This window comes from Apus apus, chromosome Z, assembly GCF_020740795.1.
Source record: "Apus apus isolate bApuApu2 chromosome Z, bApuApu2.pri.cur, whole genome shotgun sequence".
In the NCBI taxonomy this organism is placed as follows: Eukaryota; Metazoa; Chordata; class Aves; order Apodiformes; family Apodidae; genus Apus; species Apus apus.
In genome coordinates this window covers 38,345,970-38,371,712 of record NC_067312.1, presented here as the reverse complement: position 1 = coordinate 38,371,712, position 25,743 = coordinate 38,345,970, and the positions used below count along the sequence as shown (strand labels likewise).

General features: G+C 37.4%; 1 protein-coding gene across 1 annotated transcript in view; it reads right to left on the bottom strand.

Annotated features, from left to right (window-relative positions):
- Positions 1-5,424: 5,424 nt before the first annotated feature.
- The window catches only part of ALDH1A1 (aldehyde dehydrogenase 1 family member A1), a 51,101-nt gene continuing 30,782 nt past the window's right edge, over positions 5,425-25,743 (bottom strand). Inside the window, exons 6-15 of the mRNA XM_051643108.1 lie at positions 24,684-24,813; positions 23,545-23,606; positions 20,759-20,887; positions 17,842-17,955; positions 16,145-16,247; positions 15,429-15,613; positions 12,290-12,454; positions 10,243-10,400; positions 8,609-8,683; positions 5,425-6,037 (exon numbers count right to left, since the gene is read on the bottom strand). Of these exons, the coding sequence (XP_051499068.1) occupies positions 5,965-6,037; positions 8,609-8,683; positions 10,243-10,400; positions 12,290-12,454; positions 15,429-15,613; positions 16,145-16,247; positions 17,842-17,955; positions 20,759-20,887; positions 23,545-23,606; positions 24,684-24,813 (1,194 nt within the window). The 3' untranslated portion in view covers positions 5,425-5,964. The remainder of the gene's footprint in view (positions 6,038-8,608; positions 8,684-10,242; positions 10,401-12,289; positions 12,455-15,428; positions 15,614-16,144; positions 16,248-17,841; positions 17,956-20,758; positions 20,888-23,544; positions 23,607-24,683; positions 24,814-25,743) is intronic.

Genomic DNA, 25,743 nt, shown 5'->3' with positions numbered 1-25,743 from the left:
AATACTTCTTGCAATTCTGTCTGCAATGCTTGCTAGTAATGTAAAAAAGCAGCTGTGGTCTCTTCCTCTTGCATGGCCACTTTATTATACCCTCTGTGACTCATCTTTGTTTCTGCCCTTTGAGGACTGTTTAACAAGTTGACTTTTCAACAGCCAAACCACCCAATTGTCAGTTCTGTTTATTAGATTTTTATGCTTGTCCAATTTTTTTTATCCAATAAGTGATTTATTTCCTTCCTACAAGACAATTCAGCATTTTTTTTAACTGATTCTGTTTATGTTGTTCTTCCAGATCTTTAACTTTTGTTTCCAGATCAGCATATTAATCAAACTACTGTTTTTCTCTCAGCATAGCAAAGGTTATAATTCAGTTCTTAAGGCCTCCCACTGAGTTCACAGGAAACAATTATTCCTAAATTTTCACAGACTTTTTTTTGCTATGTTATTTTAAAGTAGACTTTTCCTAATAAGGAGTTACTTAAAACTCACTTTTCAGTAAGGAAATAGATGGAAGACAACATTAACACCAAGAGAACTGGAGCATGACTTGAAAAAGACAAGGCAGAGCAGAAGGAACAGGCAAGACAACTTCAATCTGACAGCAAACATGATGATGGATGGTCTTGGGGGAACACTTCTATTAAAGCCATTCATGTTAACTCTTACAGAATTATGATATCTTACAGGTTCTTTAGGAAGGACAGACAGGGGAGACAAGGAGGAGCTTTCACCCTCTATGTCAATGACCAGCTGGAGTGCATGGAAGTCTGCCTGGGTATGGATGAGGAGTTGACTGAGAGTTTATGGATCAGGATTAAAGTGAGGACAAGGACAGGGAACATTATACTGGGGCTCTGCTACAGGCACCTTGACCAGGAAGACACATAGAAGCAGATTCACGTTCACAAGCCATGGTCCTTATGGGGGACTTCAACCACCCTGATATCTGTTGGAAGAACAATGCAGCAAAACATAAACTGCATTGGAGGTGCCTGGAAAGTGTTGATGGTAACTTCCTTCTCCAAGTGATAAAGTAGCCAAGGAGGAGAGGTTCTATATTGGATCTGTATTCACTAAAAAGGAGTGGCTGGTAGGGAACATGAAGCTCATGGACAGCCTTAGCTGCAGTGACCATGAGATGATGGAGTTCAAGATCTTTAGGGCAGCAAGGAAAGCCCACAGGAATCTCACTGTCAAGGGCTTCAGACTTTGGTCTCTTCAGGAACTTGACTGATAGAGTACCATGGGATACATTCATGGAGGCAAAAGAAGCTGATGAAATTCAAGGATCACCTCCTCCAAGCTCAGGAGTGCAGAAAAAGAATGCCAGGAGACCTGCATGGGTGAGCTTCTGAACAAATTCAGACATAAAATGGAAGTCTACAGAGGGTGGAAGCAAGCACAGGTAGCCTGGGAGGAATCAGAGAAACTGTCCAAACAGACAGTGACTAGATTAAGAAAGCTAAAGCCCAGAGGGAGTTCAATCTGCCCACGGACTTCAAGGGCAACAAGAAAAGCTTTCTCAGGTAGGTCAATCATAAAAGGAAGAAAAAGGTAGATGTGCACCCTCTCTGGAAGGAAATAGAAGACATGTTTACAGAAGGCAAACACAGGGACTATGAGAATGAAGAACCACCCACTGCAGGAGCAGATCAGGTTCAAGACCACCTAAAGAACCTGCAGGTGCACAAGTCCATGTGACCTGATGATACTCCCATGGGTCCTGGGGAAAATGGCTGATGAAGTTGCTAAGCCACTGTCCATCAGATTTGAGAAATCATGACAGTTTGGTGAAGGTCCCAAAGACCCAGGGAACTACAGGCCAGTCAGTCTAACCTCTGTGCCCAGCAAGATCATGGAGCAGATCTGGCACAGATCCTCCTGGAAACTATGCTAAGACCCATGGAAAATAAGGAGGTGATTGGTGATAGCTAACATGCCTTCACCGAGGACAAATCCCGCCTGACAAATTTTCTGTCAAGTTATCATCTCCTGGTATGATGGAGTTTCAGAATTAGTGGATAAGGGAAGAGCAGCTGATGTCATCTGCCTGGACTTGTACCAAACACTTGACACTGTCCCACACAACATCCTGGTCTCCAAACTGACAAGACATGGATTTGGCAGATGGACCACTTGGTGGATAGTTACTGGCAGGATGGTCATACCTAGAGAGTTGTGGTCAGCAGCTTGATGTCCAAGGGGAGACCAGTGATGAGTGGCATTTCTCAAGGTTCAGCACTGGCACCAGTGTTGTTTAACATCCTTGTCAGCAACATGGAGAATGGGATTTAGTGCACCCTTGGAAAGTTTGCTGATGACACAAAGCTGTGTGGTGCAGTAGACACACTGGAGGTAAGGGAAGTCATCCAGAGGGATCTTGACAGGCTTGACAGGTGGGCCCGTGCAAACTGCATGAAATTCAACAAGGCCAGGTGCAGCCTTCCAGTATCTGAAGGGGATCTACCAGAAAACTGGAGAGGGACTGTTTACAAGGACATGTGGTGATAGGATGAGAGGTAGTGACTTTAAACTGGAACACAGTAGATTTTGATTTAATAGTAGGAAGAAATTATTTACTGTGAGGGTGGTGAGACACTGAAGCAGGTTGTTCAGAGAATTTGTGGATTCTCTCTCTCAGGATTTGTTCAAGATCAGGCTGCATGGACTCTGAGAAACCTGGTCTAATGCAAAATGTCCCTGCCCATGCAGTGGGGACAGGAACTAGATGATCTTTAAGGTCCCTTGCAACCCAAACCAGTCTATGATTCTATGAGATCTTACAGTCTCTCAAGGTGATCTTCAGCTTTGCTTTAATTCCTCATCACACTCATATTTCTGCTATTGCCCCATTCACGTTTCTCTCTTTTTCTTGCATTTGTCTTTTCTGTACTTATCTTTTGTGTCTCTGATGGAATATCCTCCTCCCCATAAGCCCCTTTGCCTGCCACGATCTCACATCTTTCAAATTCCTCCCTAAAACCTACTTCATCAGGGAATTTTCACTCCTTATCCAAGGCAGATGCCTTTCTTGCTCTGAATATTTTTTCCATATATTCTCTTGTCTGTCTTAAGACCTGGATAGCTGGCATGTGAGGATTACCAGCAATTTTCTTTCTTGACTTAGAATAAGAATTCCTTATATCTTCACTGTTTTGACTGAAATAGCCCAAGGGTCTCTCTATCCTGTTGTTGCCATTCAACAGCTTCACTTCTCTTAAAAAAAAAAAAAAGAAAAAAGTTTATCAGGGCAGGGATGGCCTCTGTGACAGCCAGACAATGGCTTTAATTACTCCATGTTTCTAGGACTTGCTTTTCTATATGGTATAAAATTGCCTGAAAGGTAACTTTCCAAAAAGTCTATAAAAATATCTCAGTAGTCATACCTTCTTGAAAATTAAAGTATGCATTCACTAGTATTAAGGGGATAGAAAGGTAGTTAACTGGAAAAAGGCATAGTCCCATTCGAACCTGCTGGGATTTTTCTGCAGATTTTCTACTCAGGCACACACTGCCTGAGAGAACTATAAGAAAAATACTACTGTTTCCTTCCAAACATAAAGTATATATTTAATAATTGTTGATGATGTTAGCGGTGAGTTTTCACGAGCTTTAGAAAGGAAATGCAGCAAGTTCACTTCTACTGTTAATTTTAATTTTCTGTGAAATTATGACTACAGCTTCACTGACTTTATAAGCAATATTTATATAGAGATCAGGTATTAATCCTCTCATGTTTCATCCCAGTAAATTTCAGTGGTGCTGCTTTGGCGCGTAGCAGAAGTTATAGGGTAGTGATTCAAGCCCAGAAAGAAAGGATCTTCTTGGTTACCTGTGTAATATCAATGGAGTTTCAGTCGTCATTTATTCATACTCAGAGTAAGTGATTTCAAGCCACTATACCCATGTGCAGATACGATGCAAAGACATAACAAAGATGCTCCCCAAGTGTTCTCTGGGGCTCAGTGCTGTGGCTGGTTCTGTTTAATATCTTTACCAACTATCTGGACAAGGGGATGAAGTGCACCCTCACCAAACTTGCAGAGTGTTGATCTGCCTTGGGATAGGAGGGCTCTACAGAGGGAGCTGGACAGGCTGGATTAGGGGGCGGAGGCCGATTCAATGAGGCTCAACAAGGCCAAGTGCTGGGTCCTGCACTTGTGTCACAATAACCCCATGCAAAGCTACCGGCATGGGGAAGAGTGGCTGAAAAGCTGCCCAGAGGAAACGGCTCTGGAGGTCTTTTTTGACAGCTGGTTCAACATGAGCCCAGGTGGCCAGGAAAGCCAACAGCATCCTGGCCTGCATCAGAAATACTGTTGCCATCAGGAGCGGGGAAGTTTGCTAATTATTGCTCTAGAACATTTTTACTTTTGATTCACATGTCTGTGTTATCCTTCTTCTATTATTTTGTTTATAATTTTTTGATATTGAACCAGGGTTGTGTTTGATTGACATCAATTGCTAATTAAATTCTTTCAAAGGGAAAATGTGGGGAATGTGGAATTGACACTTTTGAAGAAAAGACAGTATAGAGGCCGTAAGATGAAAGATTAATCTGGGTCTTGTTTTAAATACCTTAATAAAAATATATATACAATTAAAAATTGACTAACATATCCAAATGAACAAAACCTCATTCCTTTCAATACTGTGCAAATTCTCCATGCTTACTGCTTAAAAATTTGTTTTACTAAGGGGCAGAGAGTGTATGTACGGTCATAGTGAGGCTGATCCTCTCTAGCAAAATTTTAGTTTGGGCTCTGGATGCAGTCCACAGGAAGTACTGCCCTGTCAGTAGCAAGTGTGCTCGGTGCTTGTTGACCACTGTCCCAGAGCTTATTTGGTGGCTGGTAGCAGCACCAACAGACAGTTGTGAAACACTGGGGCTGTGCAGACCAAGAGGCCTTAGAGATTATGATCAGCTTGGAACACATATATCTGCAGAGGGCCTTTATAAGAGTAAGAAACTAAATGAAAAGGAGAGGTTGAAAATACAGAATGAATGGAAACTATGCACCAGAGGAGGGAGGAAAACATGGAAGTTACATGGAAGCGTACGAGTACAGGACAAAAAGGAGCAGGTATAAATCAGAAAGGAGATTGTCTTCCCTCAATTCTCCTTTTCTTCTATCCTTTCAGTATTTCTTGCTTGTTTTCGGTTTATACTTTTAGGATACCTATCACTACAAGGCCATATGCTGGCTCTTTGCACATTGTTGAGTGTTCTGTGTGTTTATATTTTTTGTTTATAGTACTGTCAAATAATTAGGGACTTCAGTCTCCACATAGCAAACACAGTGTATTTTTGATTATCTAAACAGTCCATTAGACAGTAGTGCCTATTTAAGGATATAAAATATGTGCTACGTAGTGCCCAGGGGTAAAAGAGTACGACAGAGAAGACTAATGAATGGAACAATATTAGGGTTTGAATATTGTTTAATATTACCAGATTACATTTTTATAGTATGGTGAACAAATTCAGTAGTCTAAGAAATACATATAGAAGTAGTATAGTATTTTTGAAAGACACAAAAAAGTATCTACCTGCTATTACTTGTAAGTGCTTTTGTGTTAAGACCACAATGAAAAGAAAATGCAAGAAGAGCTTGCCATCTAACATTTTAAAAAGCACATAAATTCAAGCTGTACTTGTAGGATATATTGAAAAAGGAGCATTTTCATAGCACTAGAGAGACTTTTCACTGAAAATAAAAAATAGTTCTTTATGACAATGAATTTCAAAATTAGTTAGCTATGTACCAGACATTAAAGTTTCCTTTGCTCTGTTAGTCACATAAAATTTTCTACATTATTCTTTATATTGTTAATATAAGCATGTAACTTATACAATCAGAAAGCAAAAAGGTAAATGAATAATTTGAGATATAAAACTTTTGAGAATTCAGATAACCTTTTTAGATTTGTTTGACGATGCTAAATTCTGCATCTCCAGCAGCATTATGAGTTCTTCTGTGGGATTTTGATTGTGACAGTCTTAACTTCAGTGTATTCATGAAGGCCATATTCTCCCCTAGGAAAAACAAAACAAAACAAAACAAAACAAAACAAAACAAACAACAAAACAAAAGCAATATTAGTCATAATGCTTTTTATATGAGTTATATCATGGATGGGATTTTTGTTGGTGCTTTGCAATTTGGCCAGATGTATAACAAGTATAGTGGACATATTTGGAAGACATCTATGCAGCTAGACTGCTGTTGAAAGCCTTTTGAAAAGCTGTGAAAAAGAATCACATTTAGTCAATGTAGTGCATTTCTAAATTGGTTTTCTGTGCAGCAAATCATGCACATGTTAAGTCTTCAGAAACATGCTCACTAAGTTATTTGGCAATGCCTTCCTCTGATGTCAAGAATTTTTTTCAGAGTCAAAGAATAGATGCTTCACTTCAAGTAAATTAATCCACTATGAAATCTCCCAGACAATGAAAAATACTTAAATCTTACTGACATGTTATTAAGCATGATTCCATGTTTACGTTTTACATGAAAAGATAAATCTGGCTTGTGTGCCTAGGTGCTTGACATCTGACTCAAACGGTTGAGACATAATTGATTATTTTATAGAATAGCAGTTTGCAACAGTATGATGCTATCCAGTTCTCATTGCCGTCTTACAAGAACCTTATGTACGCAAATCAGAAATCTGTGCTCAGGACTCTTATGTTGTGGGAAAATGTTTACTGGTTCTCTTCATTTTTGAAGACGCATTCTGTTAGTACATGACATTCAGTAGTATAATTCACAATGTTACTATCATTCGAAGAATTATACAGGCAATTTTATTCTGGGATTCTAGGAATTCAATGGATTGACACACTAAATTCCTGATCATTTCAATACAATTGTTTCACAACTGCGTATTTCATAGAATCATAGAATCATTAAGGTTGGAAAAGAATTTCAAGATCATCAAGTCCAACCATATGCCCTACAACCTCTAACCACTCTAACCACAATATCTACCCCTGTTATGAGCATCTCCAGGGATGGTGCCTCCAACATCTCCCTGGGTATCCTGTTCCAATGCCTCACGACTCTTTCTGTGAAGAATTTTTTCCTAATATCCAGTCTGAACCTCCCCAGGTGCAACTTGACCCCATTTCCTCTTGTCCTATCTCTGGTCACCAGAGAGAAGAGGCCAACACACATGTCACCACAACCTCCTCTCAGGTAGTTAGTTGTAAAGGGTGATGAGGTCTCCCCTCAGCCTCCTCTTCTCCAGGCTGAACAGCCCCAGCTCCCGCAGCCTCTCCTCATAGTGCTGGTTTTCCAGACCCCTAATCAGCTGAGCTGCCCTTCTCTGCACCCTCTACAGCACCTCAGTGTCCTTCCTATACTGCAGCACCCAAACCTGCACATAGCGCTGCAGGTGTGGCCTCACCAAGGCCAAGTAGACGGGCAGGATCACCTCCCTCGTCCTGCTGGTCACACCATCTTTCTTCAAATTGACTGCCCCATACTTACAAATCCATTTTCCATGGCAGACATATTTGGTGAAAATCCCTTCCTTGCCCTTTAGCAGGAATATTTTTATTGGCCCACTAATTGTGGCAAATAAAGCCCAAAATATTTCTGTAAAGGTCTGTAATTCAGAAGTTATGATCTGCTTTTTTTGGCACTCAGAAAATACAAGTCCTTGAGAGCAATAGCCTGATTTTTTGTTGTTGTTGTTTGTGTTTGGTTTTTTTTTTAATATATTTTGTTGCATTTTCTAAAGCTCTTAGCACTGACATAACTTTGTTTACTTTGAAGTCAGTGGCAGAAGATTGAGTCCAGTTAGGAGCAATCATGAAACCTCTAGCCTTTATCTATTAAAAAAAAAGAAAATGAAAAAAAAAAAAAAAGAGAGAGAAAAAGAAGCTCTGAAGCACTTTACCTGCACATTTTTAATTATTTACATAATCCATTAAATGTACTTTGCATAAAAATGTACATATTTTTATTTTTACTTATTGCTTTTAAAATACATGCTTTCTACTAAGCTAAGACAGGACAGGATTCAAACTGAAATAGGACTAAATCTTAGCGGTTTGAAAGAATTTGATTAGTTTATAATTTCTGTATACTCCTCCACTTCTAGTTTGGAAAAAGACCAAACGTGAAGGCTACAGAGATTATTTTTTCATAACTTTTGAGCAAGCTGAAATATACTGTAAAAACATTGTTGTCACAAGACATTTAAACTGACAACCCTTGTTTAGCTTAAGGATTTTCATTTTCAGAAGTGTAGCATTTAAAAGAGATTCCATAAACCACACATGTATATATCTTCATTCCAATGGCACTTTTTATATATATAGATAAAGTGTAAACACAATGATCAGTTTTGTGTATCAGTAGACTGCAAGTTACTAAAACCAGTCATTTTGGAAAAGTGTGTATCTCAGTAATTTTTTTATTTGTTTTATAAAGGAATTATTTGCTTGACATTGTCTCTGACAACATGAAGCCTCTAAACACTCCTTAGACTCATCTGACAAAATCTCAAATGGCATCCTAGTTAGGAATGTTTAAAGCACGGCTTTGGCATTTCATTTTGCAGTTCCTGTGAGTCTGCATTTTTAGAAGTATTTACTTACATTTCTCTCCCATTTCCTGACATCTTAAATCCTCCAAAAGGACACTGAGCAGACATTGCGCTATAACAATTAACCCTGGAAGAACAGGAAAATTACTTTGGACAGTGAAAAAATTTTTTTCAATTCTGCAAAATCAATGTTTTTCTGTCACTTGTAAAAAAACCCACAAAACCAAACATCTGTGGTGATATGCACAAACTGAATCTGAGTAATATATTTGGAAAATTATTTTTAGTTCAAGATTCAGAGAAAAAAAGCATTATCAGAAACTACACTTGTGATCAGGGTTCTGGCAGTCAAGGGTCTTCAAGCAGACTGACGGACTTTTGCTGATAGTTATGATAAAATTCCTTCCTAACTCAAAGCTCTCAAACTAAGTACTAGTCACAGTTAGGTCTTGTGCAGGTACTCTTTAAATAGGTAAATTCAAGATCATTTCAATATATACTTAGGATGTTTTGTTACATTCTACTCAATGTTAAACCATATTCTGTGTTGTGTTTGAGAACAAAAATACAGTAAAGAGGAAGAAAGGAATTTCACAAAGGAATTTCTAGTCTGAAGAGTTTTGGCAGAGTGTGCATACTGTTCCCTAGCTGAGAAGCACTTTTTGACTTGCAACACTGTAAAATCAGATATTCCTTGTTTTCACATCTTATAATTTTTCCTTCTGCCAGTCACCCATTTTCAACATAAGAGGTTCTGCTTATGACTGACAATTCTTAGGCAGACCAACAATCATGTAAGAGAAAAAACCCAAAGATTCCACATTTATTTTCAATTTTCTTCCACTTAAAAAAATATCAACTCCTAAGTCAAAACTGCTAACCTCTTTTTAGAAAGTACATGTTTTTAGGTCACAATGCTTGGGCAAGAATTTTGACTGCAAGTTATTTCAGATAAAATGTAAAATTGACAAAGGTTTTGCATTCAAGTAAAATTGATTGTTTGCTTTCTGAAGTATTGAGATGACTGTAGAGAAAGGCAGGTCTCTGTCAGTGATAATCATTAGATTCAGTCTACTGTTCCTCCAAGCTTTCACTTTTGCATCTCTCAGCCTTTGCCTTTCCAGCTCCATGTAGCAGTTCCTCCTCCCTTGCGTTTCCTTCCTTTTTTTCAACCACATTTAGTCAATCTTTTCCACCACAGGTAATTGTTCTGCCCAGCTTAATGGCCACAGAACTTCAGATAATTTTTTTACACAGTACAGAAAACAATTCCCACAAATTAAGTATGTATTGATCTATGTCCAGATCCTGAATGGAAAGGAAAGCAGCAGTCTCACTCTACTTCCTTTTGTATTATTTAATTTTTAGCAAGTCAAATTTCTTTTTCAGGTTAAGTTTAAAGGACAGTTGTGTGATGACTTACAGAAACATTCATTTTTCAGCCCATTAAGTACAGGAAGGTGAGGAGAAGAGAGACACGAGAGGATGGCATTAATCTGCCTTTCTAAAGATGACAAGGAAATTAAATCTAAATGTATGTGTTTATATTTTAAAGTACATATTATTTTAAAGTATATATTATTTAAATATAAAAGTATACCACTCAGACAAGTATTAAAATGTTCTGCAATTACTGCCATTGGCACCTGCAGTTTTGGAAGAAGAGTTATAAAAGCCGTTACTTACCATACTGTTCCAGCCTGAAGAGCAGCTGCAAACGTCAGTGCTTTATCAATGTCTTTGGTAAAAACTGCAGCTGCTAAGCCATACGTAGTATTATTTGCTCTCTTGATAACTTCATCTACAGATTTAAACTTCATGATTTGTTGAACAGGTCCAAATATCTGTTTCAGACACATGCAAACATATGAAGGAGACTAGTACCACTTACTATTGTAAATAATTTATATTTTGAAAATTTACTTCTGTCAGCTCACCTTATTCGTGGATTCATTCAGTCAAGTGTGTACATCTCAGAACAGTTTTTCATAGTATGGAGCAAACCAAGACAGCTTGTTGTAAAATTATTCATAAAACAATAAATAAAAAACTAAAACTGTAAATGTTGAAAACAAATAAATAAAGCTGAAAAGACACCCTCCACAAGGGTAGTTAGCATTGAATCACAGTATATTACATATCTATGCGGCTTACCAAGAAATTGGTATTTTTGTGATAAGCACTGGTTTTAGAGTTGAGAAACACATTAAGTTTTTCCTTGCCCTAAACTTTCTGTTAGACATTTATCTCTGCAGGTAGCTGCATAACTGGGCATGTATACAAAATGAAACAACTATTTCTGCTTTCCATAAGGGTGTTACATGAGATAGTAGTCCCTCATGCTCAGCTTTCCTAATACTGTTACTCCTTGTCCTCAGCCAGAGGTTCCCATGCCTACCATACACTGCCAAGGCTTTGTGGGGTTACGGGGGCATTACCACACTTAATTAATGCTATTCCCAGAGATCATGAGCTTTCCACTTGATTTTGCTGGGAAGTGTTTAGTGTTAGTTTCTAATTAGAGTTGCAGAGATTGATTTACATAGATCAGAAAAACACTGATCATTCCCTCTTTTTTCAAGTTGTGAGTTTCAGAACATGAGTGTTCTTTAAATTGCCTTGTCTCTTGTATTTCATTATTTAATACACTCAAAATAGTGTGAAAGAAGCAGTTTTTCTACTGCTGACCGAATGGAAATTAATAGAACTGTGAAGAAACAAATTTCTCTACAATTTCCTACCTGCCTCCCAGCCTGGCAGAAACAATCAAAATTATTTCTCATGCAGCTCTCCTGTTTTACAGCTCTCTCCCCTTCACAATTAACTAAAGATGCTCTGCTATTAATTTTAACTCAGTCTGGTGACTCTTGCTGAATGTAATAGGTGCATTCAGCAGATGGCATAAGCAGTACCTCTTGCTATATAAAGCAATATTTAGGTTTGTAACAATTTTGAAGGAGATTTTTAGTGCAAAGAAGTGTAATGAACACCAACTGCAGCACAATTTCAGCAGTTAATAATCAAGATGAATGTCAAAAAAACCCAAAACAAACACCAGAGAGAAGAAACCCTGACTGTACTTTGAAGCTCTGTTTACAAAACTGTTTTTCTCAATGTCTCTGTACTCTTAACTCTCCCCCATTCCTTAGAGATGATGGCTGCTGCCCTGGAATTGGCACTTCAGCTGGATCAGTGAAAGCTCCTTCCGTGTTGTGTAGACACTTCTGCAAACTGATCTAGGTTAAAAAAAACCCTGCAGAGGCAAAACTCTGCTTTGTGTTAATTGCCACCAGCAAAATGCCCATGGTAGCACAATCTAACTATTTCAACTTACTGCAAAATAGCTGGTTGGTGCATATTGTGTCCAACCCCCACCATAAGTGGTTCCTTAAGCAGTGCAAAGACTTCACACCTGTGCCTTCAAGGTTTGCTTCTTTGTTACGGTTTCCGAGACTGTTATGTAAGACGTGGCCAGTATGGGGTGATTCGTACAGTCTGAACCTCACATTTCTTATCTACTGTCAGCTTAAGCTGGAGCCTTTATTGGCAGGCTAGCCTCATACTTCTCTCCCCCACCTCCAATGAGTTGTTGAAACAGGCATCAGAAACCAAGAAAATAACAGATTTACTGAGAATGTTTTTATGTAGCCACTTGACCTTCTAAATGGATATTTGTACAGACATTTAAAAGACAATCTCCAGTGAGTATATAGACTGCCAAGAGTTTATTTACCTCTTCTTTGGCGATGCGCATATCATCTGTAACATTAGAAAAAACTGTTGGCTGGATGAAGTAACCTTTGTCTCCCCATGGACCTCCTCCACATTCCAGTTTGGCTCCTTCTTTTTTCCCACTCTCAATTAGCTCCAGGATTTTTTGAAACTGATCCTTATCAATCTAAAGAAAAATACGTTACTGGGATGAAAACACCACACACTGATAAGTATTGCTTTTCTAACTCATTAGCCAAAACTGAACAATGTTCCAGCTTTGTTCAATCACATGTGTTGAAGTGAAACAGCTGGAGAGCTCTGCAAACACTCCTGTCTCTAAATTCTCAAAACTTTGCAGGCTTTTCTCAAATAGACCAGTAATCAGAAATTTTAACATAGGAAGATCAGCTGTAGAGGGACTGATACCCTGTTTTTCTTTAGGTAAACAAACCAGCAAACAAGCAAAAAACCTATACAATGAATATGTTTCATAATTGGACCAGTACTCTCATCAGCTGCAAATGGTTCACCAAAATAAAAATTGCTGACCTTGATTCTGCAAAAATAACAGAGGGCTTGTTCTAGTGAGTAAGACACTTCACTAGGTTTGGTAGTTGGACCATATTATTTTCCTAAACTACTTGAGCTAGTTAAAGAGCAACCACATTAAAATATAACTGAAACCTAATGCTTGTTTCAGTCCATTCTGATATATCAGTGGCATACAGACATGTACATTTGTGGTTTAAGAAACACAGATGGCAGATTGTTTACAGCATGAAGCCAATCAATTCCCCTCCACTCACCCAAGCCTACAAATTCAACACATGTCAAGCATATTGCAGTTTGGCTCTTTAGTACAGGAAAATGCATGGCCTTCAGCTAGAAAAGGAGTTTATAGTTACCATGCAATAGTGGCTTATATTTCTCTAATCCCTTTCAGTTTTCAGTGAAAAAGTGGATAAAAGGAAATAGTGTAATTGGGGACTAGAAACAGATCACACATTGTTTTTCTTGCTTCCCTTCTCCAAATCAATCAGTCATCACTTCAGGCCTTAAGGGAAGTTATGCACAAGATAGCATTTATGTCAAGGAAAACTCAATGTTAAAGCTCATTTGGTAGCAGCCTCTAACACCATTTAGTTTGTTCCATTTCTATTATTCTTTCCTTCACTCTTTTGGAGTTCATCCATTCAAGCACTGATTCTTGAAGATACTGAGTTTACTGATACAGGCAGGGACTGTGGCAGAGAAGCTTTTTCTCTGTGATCATACTCATAAGTCAGCAGAGCAGGTTTGTATCATATTCTCTTATTTGTGCAATAAAAAGGTCACATTTCAGTTTAAGCAATAGGTATTATCATGGTCATAGAACACAATAATGTTTGCAAAGGTTCTGGTCAATCCTTAATGCATATTAGACTTAGCAACTATTCAGCTAAAACTGTGATAAAAACTCATATTTATAAAGATATGGATTTATAAGGGTACGGATTTATAAGGATATTTATATACACATTATTTTAAATTCACTGCACTCCTCTTGTCATTTTGCTTTCAAACAATGACCTTTGTGCATGGTGAAGACAGAAAATTTCTGCTACCCTGGTGGTCAAATATGTCTTCTGGATAAACATTTTGAAGTTGAGGTTTAGACGATATAGCTTGCATGGCTGTCAGTCGTTCCTTTGTTACAAATATCATCACCATTATTTTTCTTAATAATGTGTGAATCAGTGTATATATGATCTCTTGCATTCCTCTAGGGCCTTTTGCTCTTCTTTGATACCCATTGTGCAGTATTACCCAAACTTGCTGTCTGAGAGAGGTGTTTGCCCCAGAGGGCCTGTGAACTGGAGGACAAATAGAGCTTTTGAGGAGACTCTGTGACAGGAGAGCACATTAAATGTCTCTGATATGGGCTATCATTCTATGTTTCTAGAAATAATTAGTCAAAGCACAACAAGGAATTTGAAGACAAACTGAGTTATTTAACATAATTACCTGAAAAGAAACTGTATTGCTACAATTTTTTACTCATTTTCATCAGACTAGTTCTAGAAGGAGAAACTTTGCTAACCTGGGAAAAAAGTTAAGATTTGTGCTTCGGCATGCTAAGAAGAAATAAAAGAGGTCGAGAGAGGCAAATTAGAAGACTTGAGGAGAATGTTAGAATTGTTAGCATGAATTTCAAATTCAGTAAGGCCACAATAACATGAGAGTGGATTCTTGTTAATTTTATATTAGTGGTACACCAGACCCCTGAAGGTTACTTGTTTCAATCTTCCCATCCTCTGGCATTTAAATTCTTCAGCTGAACATATTAGCTTGTAAGCAAGACACCCTGGATATCAAAAGAGCATCTGCACTATTTTTAAATTCTCCAAAGCTTGTCTTGGAATGCGGTTTCAAATGTACTTAGTGTCTTTGATTACACAAAATTGCTTTGATAACCAAGGAAGAACATTTTACATATTATGAACTGTGTGGGTGTTGCTTTGTCTCTAGCTTTTGCTTTGTCTCTCATACTGTTCCATTACTCTGTGACAAATATGTGCATAATTGCTCTTCCAAGAAAGTGTATATCCTATCGCACAAGTTGATATGGGAATAAGAATCTAGATGAAATCCAATTTAACAATATTCTAGTGTGATCCACTGAATCCACACCATTGTGAGTTTTTTAATGTTGCATTTAGCATTCTTTTAAAGGGGAAGCTCTTGGTATAAACTCTTAAAATAAGCAGGAAAAAGTACAAAATTATACATTTTTGTTTTGCAATATTCTAAAACTGATAGCAGCAAACCCTCAAGTTACTCACAGTGGCACTATTTGAATATAATGTTAGCAGTCTCTGATATGCACTTTCGTAATTGCACTTTCACAGCTGTTGCATGAAGCTTTCCCAAAGTATTTCAGTTCTAAATAATTGTTCCCATTCCATAATAAAAAGAAGTAGAAAAGAGAAGGAAATCTCACCCCTAAGTCTGTGGTAGTGGCACAAATAGCCATCACTCAAATTTCTTCCTCCCAGTCTTCCAGACTGACCCCTAGACAACTGTACTTAACCTTGATGCTAATGCAACAATATATTTCAAAGTACATTGAACTCTGATGATGTGTCTTAGGTATATTGGAAACACATAACATTACTTACTTGAGGGCCTTGCTGTACAGTAGGCAACAGAGGATTTCCAAGAGTATACTTCTTTGCTCGTTCAACGCTCCGACGGACAAACTCATCATAAATAGGCTCCTCCACAAAAATCCTAGATCCTGCTATACAACACTGTCCCTGGTGGTAAAACAGACCAATATGTGCAAATTCCACAGCAGTGTCCACTGCAAAGAAATGTGGAGCTCATCAGATCATAATCTTGAATGCTCATGTCATATATTCTTTACAAATCTTTGTCACTCCCTCTCATTTCCCTTTTTAACAGTCTTTATTTTTATGGACCTTTAAAACACAGCTATCAATCCACAGTATCAAGATACACCTAGAAAAACACACATTCAGCTGTTCTATGTGAAATACTGATGCAACATTATGTGCTCTATCAACAGTACTAAGAGGTGTATTCACCTAGAAATCTAATAAACATGTATGCATTTGATCTACTTGCTTTTGGTTCTGTGTTCATGCTCCATTAAGGTGATCCTTACTTAAAGTAAGGGTGGACAGGTTGTCTTAGGTTCATATCCATTCAGGAGCCACCAATTATTGATGGCAATCTAACTCTTAACAATGGCATGACCAGAAAACATTAAAAATTCCTTCTGCATTAAACAGGTAATTTATAGACAAAAAACAAGAAAAAGAACATGGGACTTGCAAAAGTATTGGGTTTGTATGATAAAAATGCTACTAACGGTCTGCATCGGCAAATATAATGTTAGGACTTTTTCCTCCAAGTTCCAATGTAACTCTCTTCAGATTGCTCTTCCCTGCTGCCTCTTTAATCAGTTTGCCAACCTAGAAGGTAGGGAGAAGACAGTTTCATCTCAAAATTTTATTATGACCTCAATAACACTTTTATGAGTTCCTGAAAAGTGAAATTAAGTTCACAGTTGTCCACTATCCCAGTAATTGTAGAAATAATAAATAAATAAATAAAAATAATATTTGAAAACAAGATTCAGGGTGCAGGTCACTTGCAGTCTACAAACCAGGAACGATTTATACAATTTCTCATAGACACACTCGTGTTTACTGCCAAGGATGTATGGAGCTTTTTTGATTGCCACCACTCTACTTGCTTGTATCTGTACCCTAAAGTAGCCACTAGTTTCTACTCTGCCAGTTACTCTAATTATGTTCAAATTCCTATATTATACATGGAGACGCCCTTTGATGTACAAAGTGTATCAGAGAAAAAGTAAATATCTACACTGCCTGCATGGCCACCTTTTCCTTATTCCAGGTTCTTCTTTAGAAGAAGGAAGAGCTGAAAATGGACACTGCGAAGCAGAACCCCTACCCTGCTTCTTTCCAATGCTGGCGTAATTAAAGGAACTACTTAGTCTGAATTGTCATGGGAAAACTGTGAAAGGAAAACCTGCTCGTAGCCCTTGTGGATTTGGTGTGTAACTGTTCAAATGTAGCACAGTCAGGTAGATTCCTTCTTCTGCCAGCCTTTCTGCCTTCATTTGTTGCTGGTAAATAACATTTTCAGAAGAAGAGGGCTGTCATCAGTCCATTAACACACTCTCTGATCTACCTGTATTTGGAGGGACACGAGAATTGTAGTTGTTACGGTCCTTTGGGAACATCTGAGGGATATTTCTCAGATATCAGCTTTTTAGGTTGTTTTCCCATTACTTTAGTCCTAAAGTTTTATAAGAGTAAGCATAGTTCTTACACTCAGTGTGTGTTGATCATTGACATGAAGCAATGATATTTAACTTTGGAGTGTGCATCCGAGAAGTTAAGAGACCAGTTGGCACCCCTTCAATTTACTTATGTTTATACTGAGAAGTCTTCCATCATATCTCTCACAATTCTTCAGAGCAAAGCTTAGGAAAAAGTAACAGTGAGACCTTCCTTTCAATTATTAAACTGATACATATTCAAATAAACTTCTGAAGCCACCGAGGTGATCATCAGTATAATTCAAATACCAAAAAAAGCCAACACCTCATCTAAGTGTGTGCAGAATGAGGTTTCTGAATTACCTTCCTACCATCCAGTTATTATAAAAATTGAAGACAATGGAGCACCGCCTGATTAACTTTTTGCATTAAAAAAAAATAATTATTCTTAAAAAAGGAAGCAAACAAAAATTTTGTAAATGTTTTCTTTTAAAGGGTGAGACTTAAAATAGCCTTGTTATACTAGAACCCATTGTATCTCATGGAGTGCCTTTGTTTGAAGGGTTTCCTGCAAAACAAACATTGTTTAAATGTGTTTAAAGTTAATAATAACCAACAAATCATTAAACAGACTTCGTTTAACAAGCCAGCAGCCAAAAGAAAGGAAAAAGTTACATAGCACATGTTAGATATTACATGATTTCTGGGAATCAGAGGAGCACATTCCTGCTTAGATTTTCTTGCAGTTATTACAGTACCTCTGTAGAGCCTGTGAAAGCTACTTTATCTACATCCATGTGGTGAGAAATTGCAGCTCCAGCAGTTGGTCCAAAGCCTGGCACAATGTTTACAACTCCAGGTGGAAATCCTGCCTGAATTGGAAGAGACAGCCATGTAAATTTGGGGAACAATGCCACATTTAGTCTTACTTTTCAGTTCTTCAGCCACTTTTTCACAGACATACAGTTATTCCCAGCCCTAGAGCCCCAAATATGTTCATTATCACAGGATTGAAACCCTCTTTCCCTCACCTGTCTTTTAGGCTATTAAACTGACTCTACAAAAAAACCCCAAAATTACATTTAATTTCAGTGGTTTTTCAGTGTCATTAACAAGGAATAAATTTATTTTTATTTTCTCCCCCAGTCAGATATGTAAAAAAAATTATTACCTAATTTTGTGTTTCCTTCATTAAAGCTATTTGAATCATCCTGTGTGGTTAATTAATTCAGCTCATTGTCCCTTATAATGATGGACTTTAATTAACGATCTGCTGACTTACACTGAAATTCTATTAAGAAAAATTATGGAAATAGTACTTAAAACTTAATGTCTTTGTTTCTTCCTCTGGACATAATTTGAAAGTAAAAAGTGGGCAACATGAAGGCTTTTACCACAAAAGAGGCAGATCAGCTACCAAACATGAACAAACTGGCTACCTGAGGGATGCACAGTTCCAGTATCTAGCAAAGTTTCTATTTAAAGAGGCTTTTCCTCAGGGCCAAGTTAAACTTATTTTTTTTCCTCACTAACCCTAAAATGTTCCATTCATAAGCAAAATAGGTTATTTTATTCCAAAAGCTTGCCAGGCAAACTTCCACAGATGTGTGAAATTGTGGCTGGATTTTCTGTTGGCTTATGAAATGACTATGTGATCTTAACAGCACTTAAAAAAAGCAGAGCAAGCATAGAATTAAAAGAACAGAAAGATACACCTGTATTTTCACTTAAATGAGTCTAGGATTAAACGAGATTTTGGAATTACAAGCAAAGATTCCATTTTCATTTGAAAAAAAAATATGAATTTCAGCTGGTAAGTTACAGCTCCTAAACCTCATTCCTGTGTTATGAACACCAGGCAATTACTTTTGTTCTAGTTTCAGTGCCTTACATGGGGTCATGTAAGGGTCATGCTCAACCTGTTCCATCAGTGCTTTTTATGCTCGTCTGATATTCAAGATTAACATTTACCATGGAATTGATATGATAATGAAAGTCCTTAAATTTGCTTAGCGTTGTATTTTGTACTTAATTTGTAGAGAAGAGTGAGAGCATTTTTTATGTGACTAGTTCACACTGTCTTACTTTGGGCATTTGATTTCCATGTTTGTATTAGAAACTACTCTCTACATATTATCAAAGGAGCCTTGTGAAGGATGGTGAATATATTCTTTTTAATGTGGACACTTAAGAAGTAGAAAGCTAAATTCAATCTTCAGATAGTTTCACAAGTCTAAAGCAGCTACTGAAGTAATCACTGAGGTTTTGATTATTTTTAGGGATTTGGGCTCCAGCTTTATTTGGGTGATTCTGGGTGTAAAATAAAGCTTGCTAGAGTTATGTGAATAAATCTCAAAGGACTTAGTAAAATAAATATTTGTCTTTTTAAAACCACCAAAAATCTACCAGATAGTACACCAAATGTAACAATTTTATACTTAAGCTTCTCTTCCAGTTGAACACGGGATGGATGGGTGAAAAGAGAATAATCTTGCCTTTTTCCAAAAAGTGCTCTGCTATTATACCATTCTGTAATCATTGTGAGTGTGTATACAAAAAAGGCCACTGATCACATTCCCACTTATGAGACTTCCTTTGAGGCAATAAGTATATTAAAACCTACATTTCTTTAGACTAGGAGCAGAATAGTGTTACTTTTCCTGTAAAGTTGTCTTTTTCAGAGAAATATTATTTCTGTTGCGTATTGTTAAAAATTAATAGAGAAGGCATCTCTGATTTTTTTTTGAAGTAATTAATTCCTCCCAGTATTATCTAATACCATTTACTATATGATGCAATAACTTGGCTCCTTGGTTCCTTCCTGATAGTCATTTAGTTTCTGTGAAATATCAATGCATAACCAGTCAGTATACTCTGCTGAATCATTGTTTTGAAGCAGAATAATAAAATGTGCCAAGTAATTTCTATTAACGCTCTGCAAAGTTACTGCATTGATGATTATTGACATCTGCGCCAACTCTTAAAACATGTTAGATTACATTTGTTGATTTTATGGGGAAGCAAGATAACTAAACTTTTAAACTGTTCTTTTTTGGGTGTGTGCTGGGCTGGGCACAAAGATCAATGTAACTTTGGAGACTCTGGAGAAACTACTATACTCCTCGTGTTTATGAGCACAAAGTGTATTCTCCCAGTTTCGGTGTGAAGGGAGTTCACAAGTTTGGCAGCAGTTACCAGTTCAGTTTTACAGCTCCCAGTTAATAATAAACCCAGATGGATGAAAAGTTTTTCAATCAAAAAAAAAATAAAATAATGTAAAACAATTAGTTGTAAAAAAGGTCCTTTTCTGTGCTAACTATGTTAATAAAGTAATTGCCACCCAACTCTAAGTACTCTGCTCTTAATTCCTTCTTTGCTTTTGACTTTCAAAGGTATCTATTGTAATACAAACATGTTTTGCCAAGGAATGAAGTTTACTAGATTGCTACTGTTAGTGTTCTGTGTGTGTGGACTAAGTTGAAAGATATGCATGCTTTTGCCCTTGATTTGGTTCACTGGTTTGCAGTAAGGTTAAGTTCCATAGTACAAGGCTAGACATGCAATGAGAAGTGCTTGCAGAGGGCAGCCTGGCTTATAACATCTCTGTGGCACTTCAGCTCCAGTATACTCTTAGATTTCTGAGAAGGGCAAAAAACTCCATTGCTGCTGACTTACCTCTTTAATTAAGGAACCCATGTAAAGTGCAGTCAGTGGAGTTTGTTCTGCTGGTTTGACAACCACTGTGTTTCCACAACAAAGGGCAGGGGCAATCTTCCAGATGAACATAACCAATGGAAAGTTCCACTGAAAGACAGAAAAGAAGGTGTATCCTATTTCTAATACATCAAGAAAATGCCTCTGCTGTTTCTATGATAATAGAGCAAATTTTCAACTGGGTGGCTGAACTCTTTGTTTATTTTTTCTCAGAGTGAAGATGTTTTGAAAAAGCAACTGGCGAGCCATGTTATACAAAGACCTGTGATTTTGGTATATGTGTCCAGGGGATCCAAGGTTTTAGTTAAAAGCTCAAGAAGCAATAAGTGTACTCCTCTAACAAAGCCTTACAGAAAATTTCTGGATTAGTGGTGAAACTGGAAGTTTTGCTATCTTAAATTATCACACCCATCATCAGTTCTGTTTTCTAAAGGAGATAAGGCAGTAACATGTAAGGCTGCCCTTGCCCTTTTCCTGGAGGTTTCACTGACCTCTATTGTGGTCAGTCCAGCCAGACTGTAGAGCAGCTACTCCTTTGGACACCATGTTCAGCAGTATAAGGGACAATGTGGCTGGAGAAAAAAATGTAGCCCCTTCAAAATATATTTCTAATAGCACTGACTCCACAAGTCTCAGCACAAAAGACAGTATGTCTTACCATTATGAAAGTGAGGAAAAAAGCAGTTAACAGTTACCTATTATATCAGAAAGGCTTCTAGAAGCACTCATGTCTCCTTATTTCATGTTAATTTCATCCCACCTCCAAAAATAACAGGAGCACAAATAACACAAAGTAAGGCTTAACAATCTTCATCATGAAAGCAGAACTGTGTATGAGTGGAACAGAAATGGAAATGCTGAGCTAGCAAAAGTGTTTGTAGAAGTCACATAGTCTTCAAAGTTTTTGGTTTATATAAAAACCTCTAACTTGATGGTTTCACATTTCAATTGAGAGAAAACAGAATATAGTCAGAAGTCCTGGAACATTTTATTAGGGAAGCTAATATTTGTACTAACTGCTAATGCTTCCAAGATGCAATTTTATTTAAACTGACCACATCTAGTGTGTCTAGTTCTTTAGCATATCTTGACTCAGAGCGTTTTACTTGAAACATTTTGTGCCTGACCTACGAGAGGATCTAAACCAGCAAATTCCAAGCTCTCCTAGGGGTTGCGTTCATGTTCCAGTGATGTTCTCTAAATCTGTCCAGTACTCTAAAGTGATAACGAATCTGCAAGCTCAGTCAAAAGACATTAGGAACATGTGTGGGATCCACATATCAGAGCAAACCTAATAGACAAGCTGACTCTTTCAGAATCTGGTAAACTGTCAAGCAGGTCAGGTCAAGCTGCCCACACCTACCACATGCAAAGAGCTGCATGGATTAGGTGTGTCTAGTGCTTAAACCATTTTCACTGCAACCCATTCAAGATGTGTAGATCTCACAAATAAGTTTAAACATTGAGTTCCTTAGAGTTTTGGATGTTTAGACTCAGGCAGATCATTTGAATCTTCATTTAAAATCAGTGACTCCAGAACTGATTTGTAGACACTCCAGAACTGAATGTAGACACTCCTAAAAGGACCTTGAGAACATATGGTTCAGTATCACTATGCTTATTGGACACACTGTTTGTGTTATTTGTCACGGTCAGTGAATCTTAGTCATAAATAAAGATCCAGCTTTCTGGATGTTATGAAAAGCACAACACAAATTGCAGGTTCTAATAAGCTTATGGCTTTTAGGCTGTAAATATTACAGTCTGAAAGCTGTAAATACTGCATCCTGGGCTGCACCAAGAAAATTGTGGCCAGCAGATCAAGAGAGGTGATTCTGCCCCTCTACTCTGATCTGGTGACACCCCACCTGAAGTACGGCGTCCAGCTCTGGATGCCCCAAAACAAGAAGGTTGGACCTTTTTGGAGTGTGTCCAGAGTAGGGCCACGAAAATGATCAGAGGGCTGGAGCATCTCTTTTGTGAAGACAGGCTGAGGGAGTTGGGGTTGTGCAGCCTGAAGAAAAGAATCCAGGGGGATGTTCCAATACCTGAAAGGAGCCTATAAGAAGGGTGGGGAAGACCTGTTCACTAGGGCGTGTAATGATAGGGCAAGAGGTAATGGTTTAAAGCTAGGAAAGAGTAGATTTAGGTTGGACATTAGGAAAAAGTTCTTTAATATGCAGGTGGTGAATCACTGGAATGGGTTTCCTAGAGAGGTGCTGAAAGCCCCATCCCTGGAGCTATTCAAGGTCAGGCTTGATGAGGCTCTAAGTAATCTGTTCTACTTGGAGATGTCCCGGTTTATTATAGGGGGGTTGGACTAGATGACCTTTAGAGGTCCCTTCCAACCCAATATATTCTATAATTCTTTGATTCTGTGATTTTATGATTCTATGACTGATTCCAGGATTCTATTATTCTATGAAATATTGCCCTCTCCTACTTGTTTATTTCTAATTATTTCAGTACCAACATAACACAATTCTGTCTTTCAAAATAATCCATCAACCAATCTTCTGAGATTTGGTTTGTCTTCATATATAAGGAGAAGGACAAGGGTGGACCAGACTGACAAAAACTCCATGTTGCAGAATTTGATAGGTATTCAGCATAGTGTCTTTCTTTCAAAACCTCAAAGTTTCTAATTGACAATGTTTCACAAATGTACTTGCACAGAAAAAAACATTCGAAACCATTTCCATTTGTAACATTAATATTTGTGGTTTACATAAATGACTCCAACTTACAGGAATAATTTGGCCACACACACCAATAGGTTCATGTCTTGTAAACGTAAAGAAGTTTCCATCTACGGGAAAAAGAAGTATATTAGACATTCAGAGAAAACATTTGTGAGAAATAGTTAAATCAGAAATAAGATAAAGATGAACACCAAACTTAGCTGGATAAAATTTTCCTGATAAATTATATTTTCAAAATCTTAACTCTGCAAAAATCCAACCATAAGGTACATCTGGATTCAATATCTACTTTTTTCATAGCTCCAAGGTTTGATTCTGGCAGTCTGACCAACTTTCTGCACTGATAACTCTGCTTCTTAGTATGGTACGTGCAGTACACCTATCTGCATTCCTCATTTCTATTTTCTTTTATCACCTTATTTTTTTGAAAGTGCTCTTTTAAAAGCTACTTGCAATCCTAGGTACGTATCAGACATTTTTTAATATTAGATCTTAGATTAAATAAAATCCATTAAGTATAAAATTCTCTTTGATTCAAATAAACATGTGTTCCTTTAAGCCCAGTATAGAGATCTATGTGATTCAAAAATTTGGAAACATTTATCACTCTAGTTTTCCTTAATTCCTTCTTTATTACCATTCTTTCCTTTGTCCTTCTGAGATAAGACAGCTAGAAACAATATTTTTATAGAACTACTTAATGGGAGAGAGAACAAAATGAAATTTCAGGAAAATAAAGAAAAATTTCCTCATTCCTATCTCTTAGTACTCTTCCTAATACATTATCCAATAACCAAAACAAATATTACTGTTTGTGGTAATCTTAATGTTAATAAGCAAATTTCTGGTTTTCATTACTGTACCATTGCATGAACTATATAGTGCCATGCAAAAGTAATCTACCAGACTTCTTACATGTACATACAGGCTAAAATATTTTAGTCAATAAATACTACTTATTAGTGCTGTATAAAACAAGAAATAAATGTGAATAACTGCATTAAATATTTAAAACAATCACAATGTTAAAGTGTTTAGTAATAAACTGAAATAACTCACAATAAGAACTATCAAAAATATTTTTTATTTGAGATAGTCTTTGGTTTGTATGAATTTCAGAAAAAGGCAGCAAACTGATCACGTTGGCTTCAGTTCTGTACTTCTGTTATCACAAAGGTACTCACCCATTGGAACAGTACGCCCATGGATTTTATCAGCCCAGCCTGCACAGTAGTGTAAGGTTTTGATACAGGCACCTAAATCCATTAGGTAGGCAGTGGAGAAGAGTTTCCCACCATCAATGGCTTCCATTGTCTGCAGACAACAGCAGTTATGACAGGGTTAATATCAAATATTGATAATGGTTCTCACACTTGCACTTTGTCATTTAGCTTCTGGTTGTTTAGTTCAAAGGTTTTCAGCTTTAGTAAAAACATTTACATTCATTACAATCTGAAGGATATTTGGCAGTTGAAAAACCCAAGGCAGCAATTTAACAATGAGAATTTTCCATATGGTTTATTCAGTGGGCTACGCAGATAGCATTATCATGACACATTTGTAATAGTGAGATGTTCTGGAAAATCCCCAAACATTTCTCTCATCTGAATCAGTTACAGTCTTCTGGTTTATATTAAATGTTCTACAAGTGTAGATGAAAAGATGAGCTAGAAGACTGCACAAATAACTAATGCAAATAAAGTAAGTGGCCACCCTCAGCCTGTTCACACTGACACCAAAGGGAGGCAGTAATTTCCTGGAAATAACTGTCGCATTAAGTTAGGATCCTGTGCTTTTTAATTATTGGGGAAGACCTTTCTAGGTGTACAATAAATGCATGATTAACAGCTTACACAAGTGAGAAGACTTAAGGCATGGAATAAATGGTCTTGAGTGTTTGTTGTGCAAAGGAAAGATCCGAGCCATCAAGAACTTTTAATTGAGAAAAATTCACTATGAAAAACAAATATTTCTAGAGAAGAGACTCTCTTTGATTGGCTAACTACTAACTGAGTGAACTAGCTAGCCTTGTATGAAACCAGGCCTGACTCTCCGTACCATGGTTCTCCATGCCAGGCCGATACAAACCTTGAAAACAATAATCAGCAAATATTAATTCAACATATATAGCTGTTCAGTTAACCAATTCTGTTCTACCCACAGTGTTTTAACAGTCCCACAGAGTCACAGGCACTAAATAGTCTTGTTTTCCAGCCAAATCTAAGGAGAGTGGCTTGGATTAAT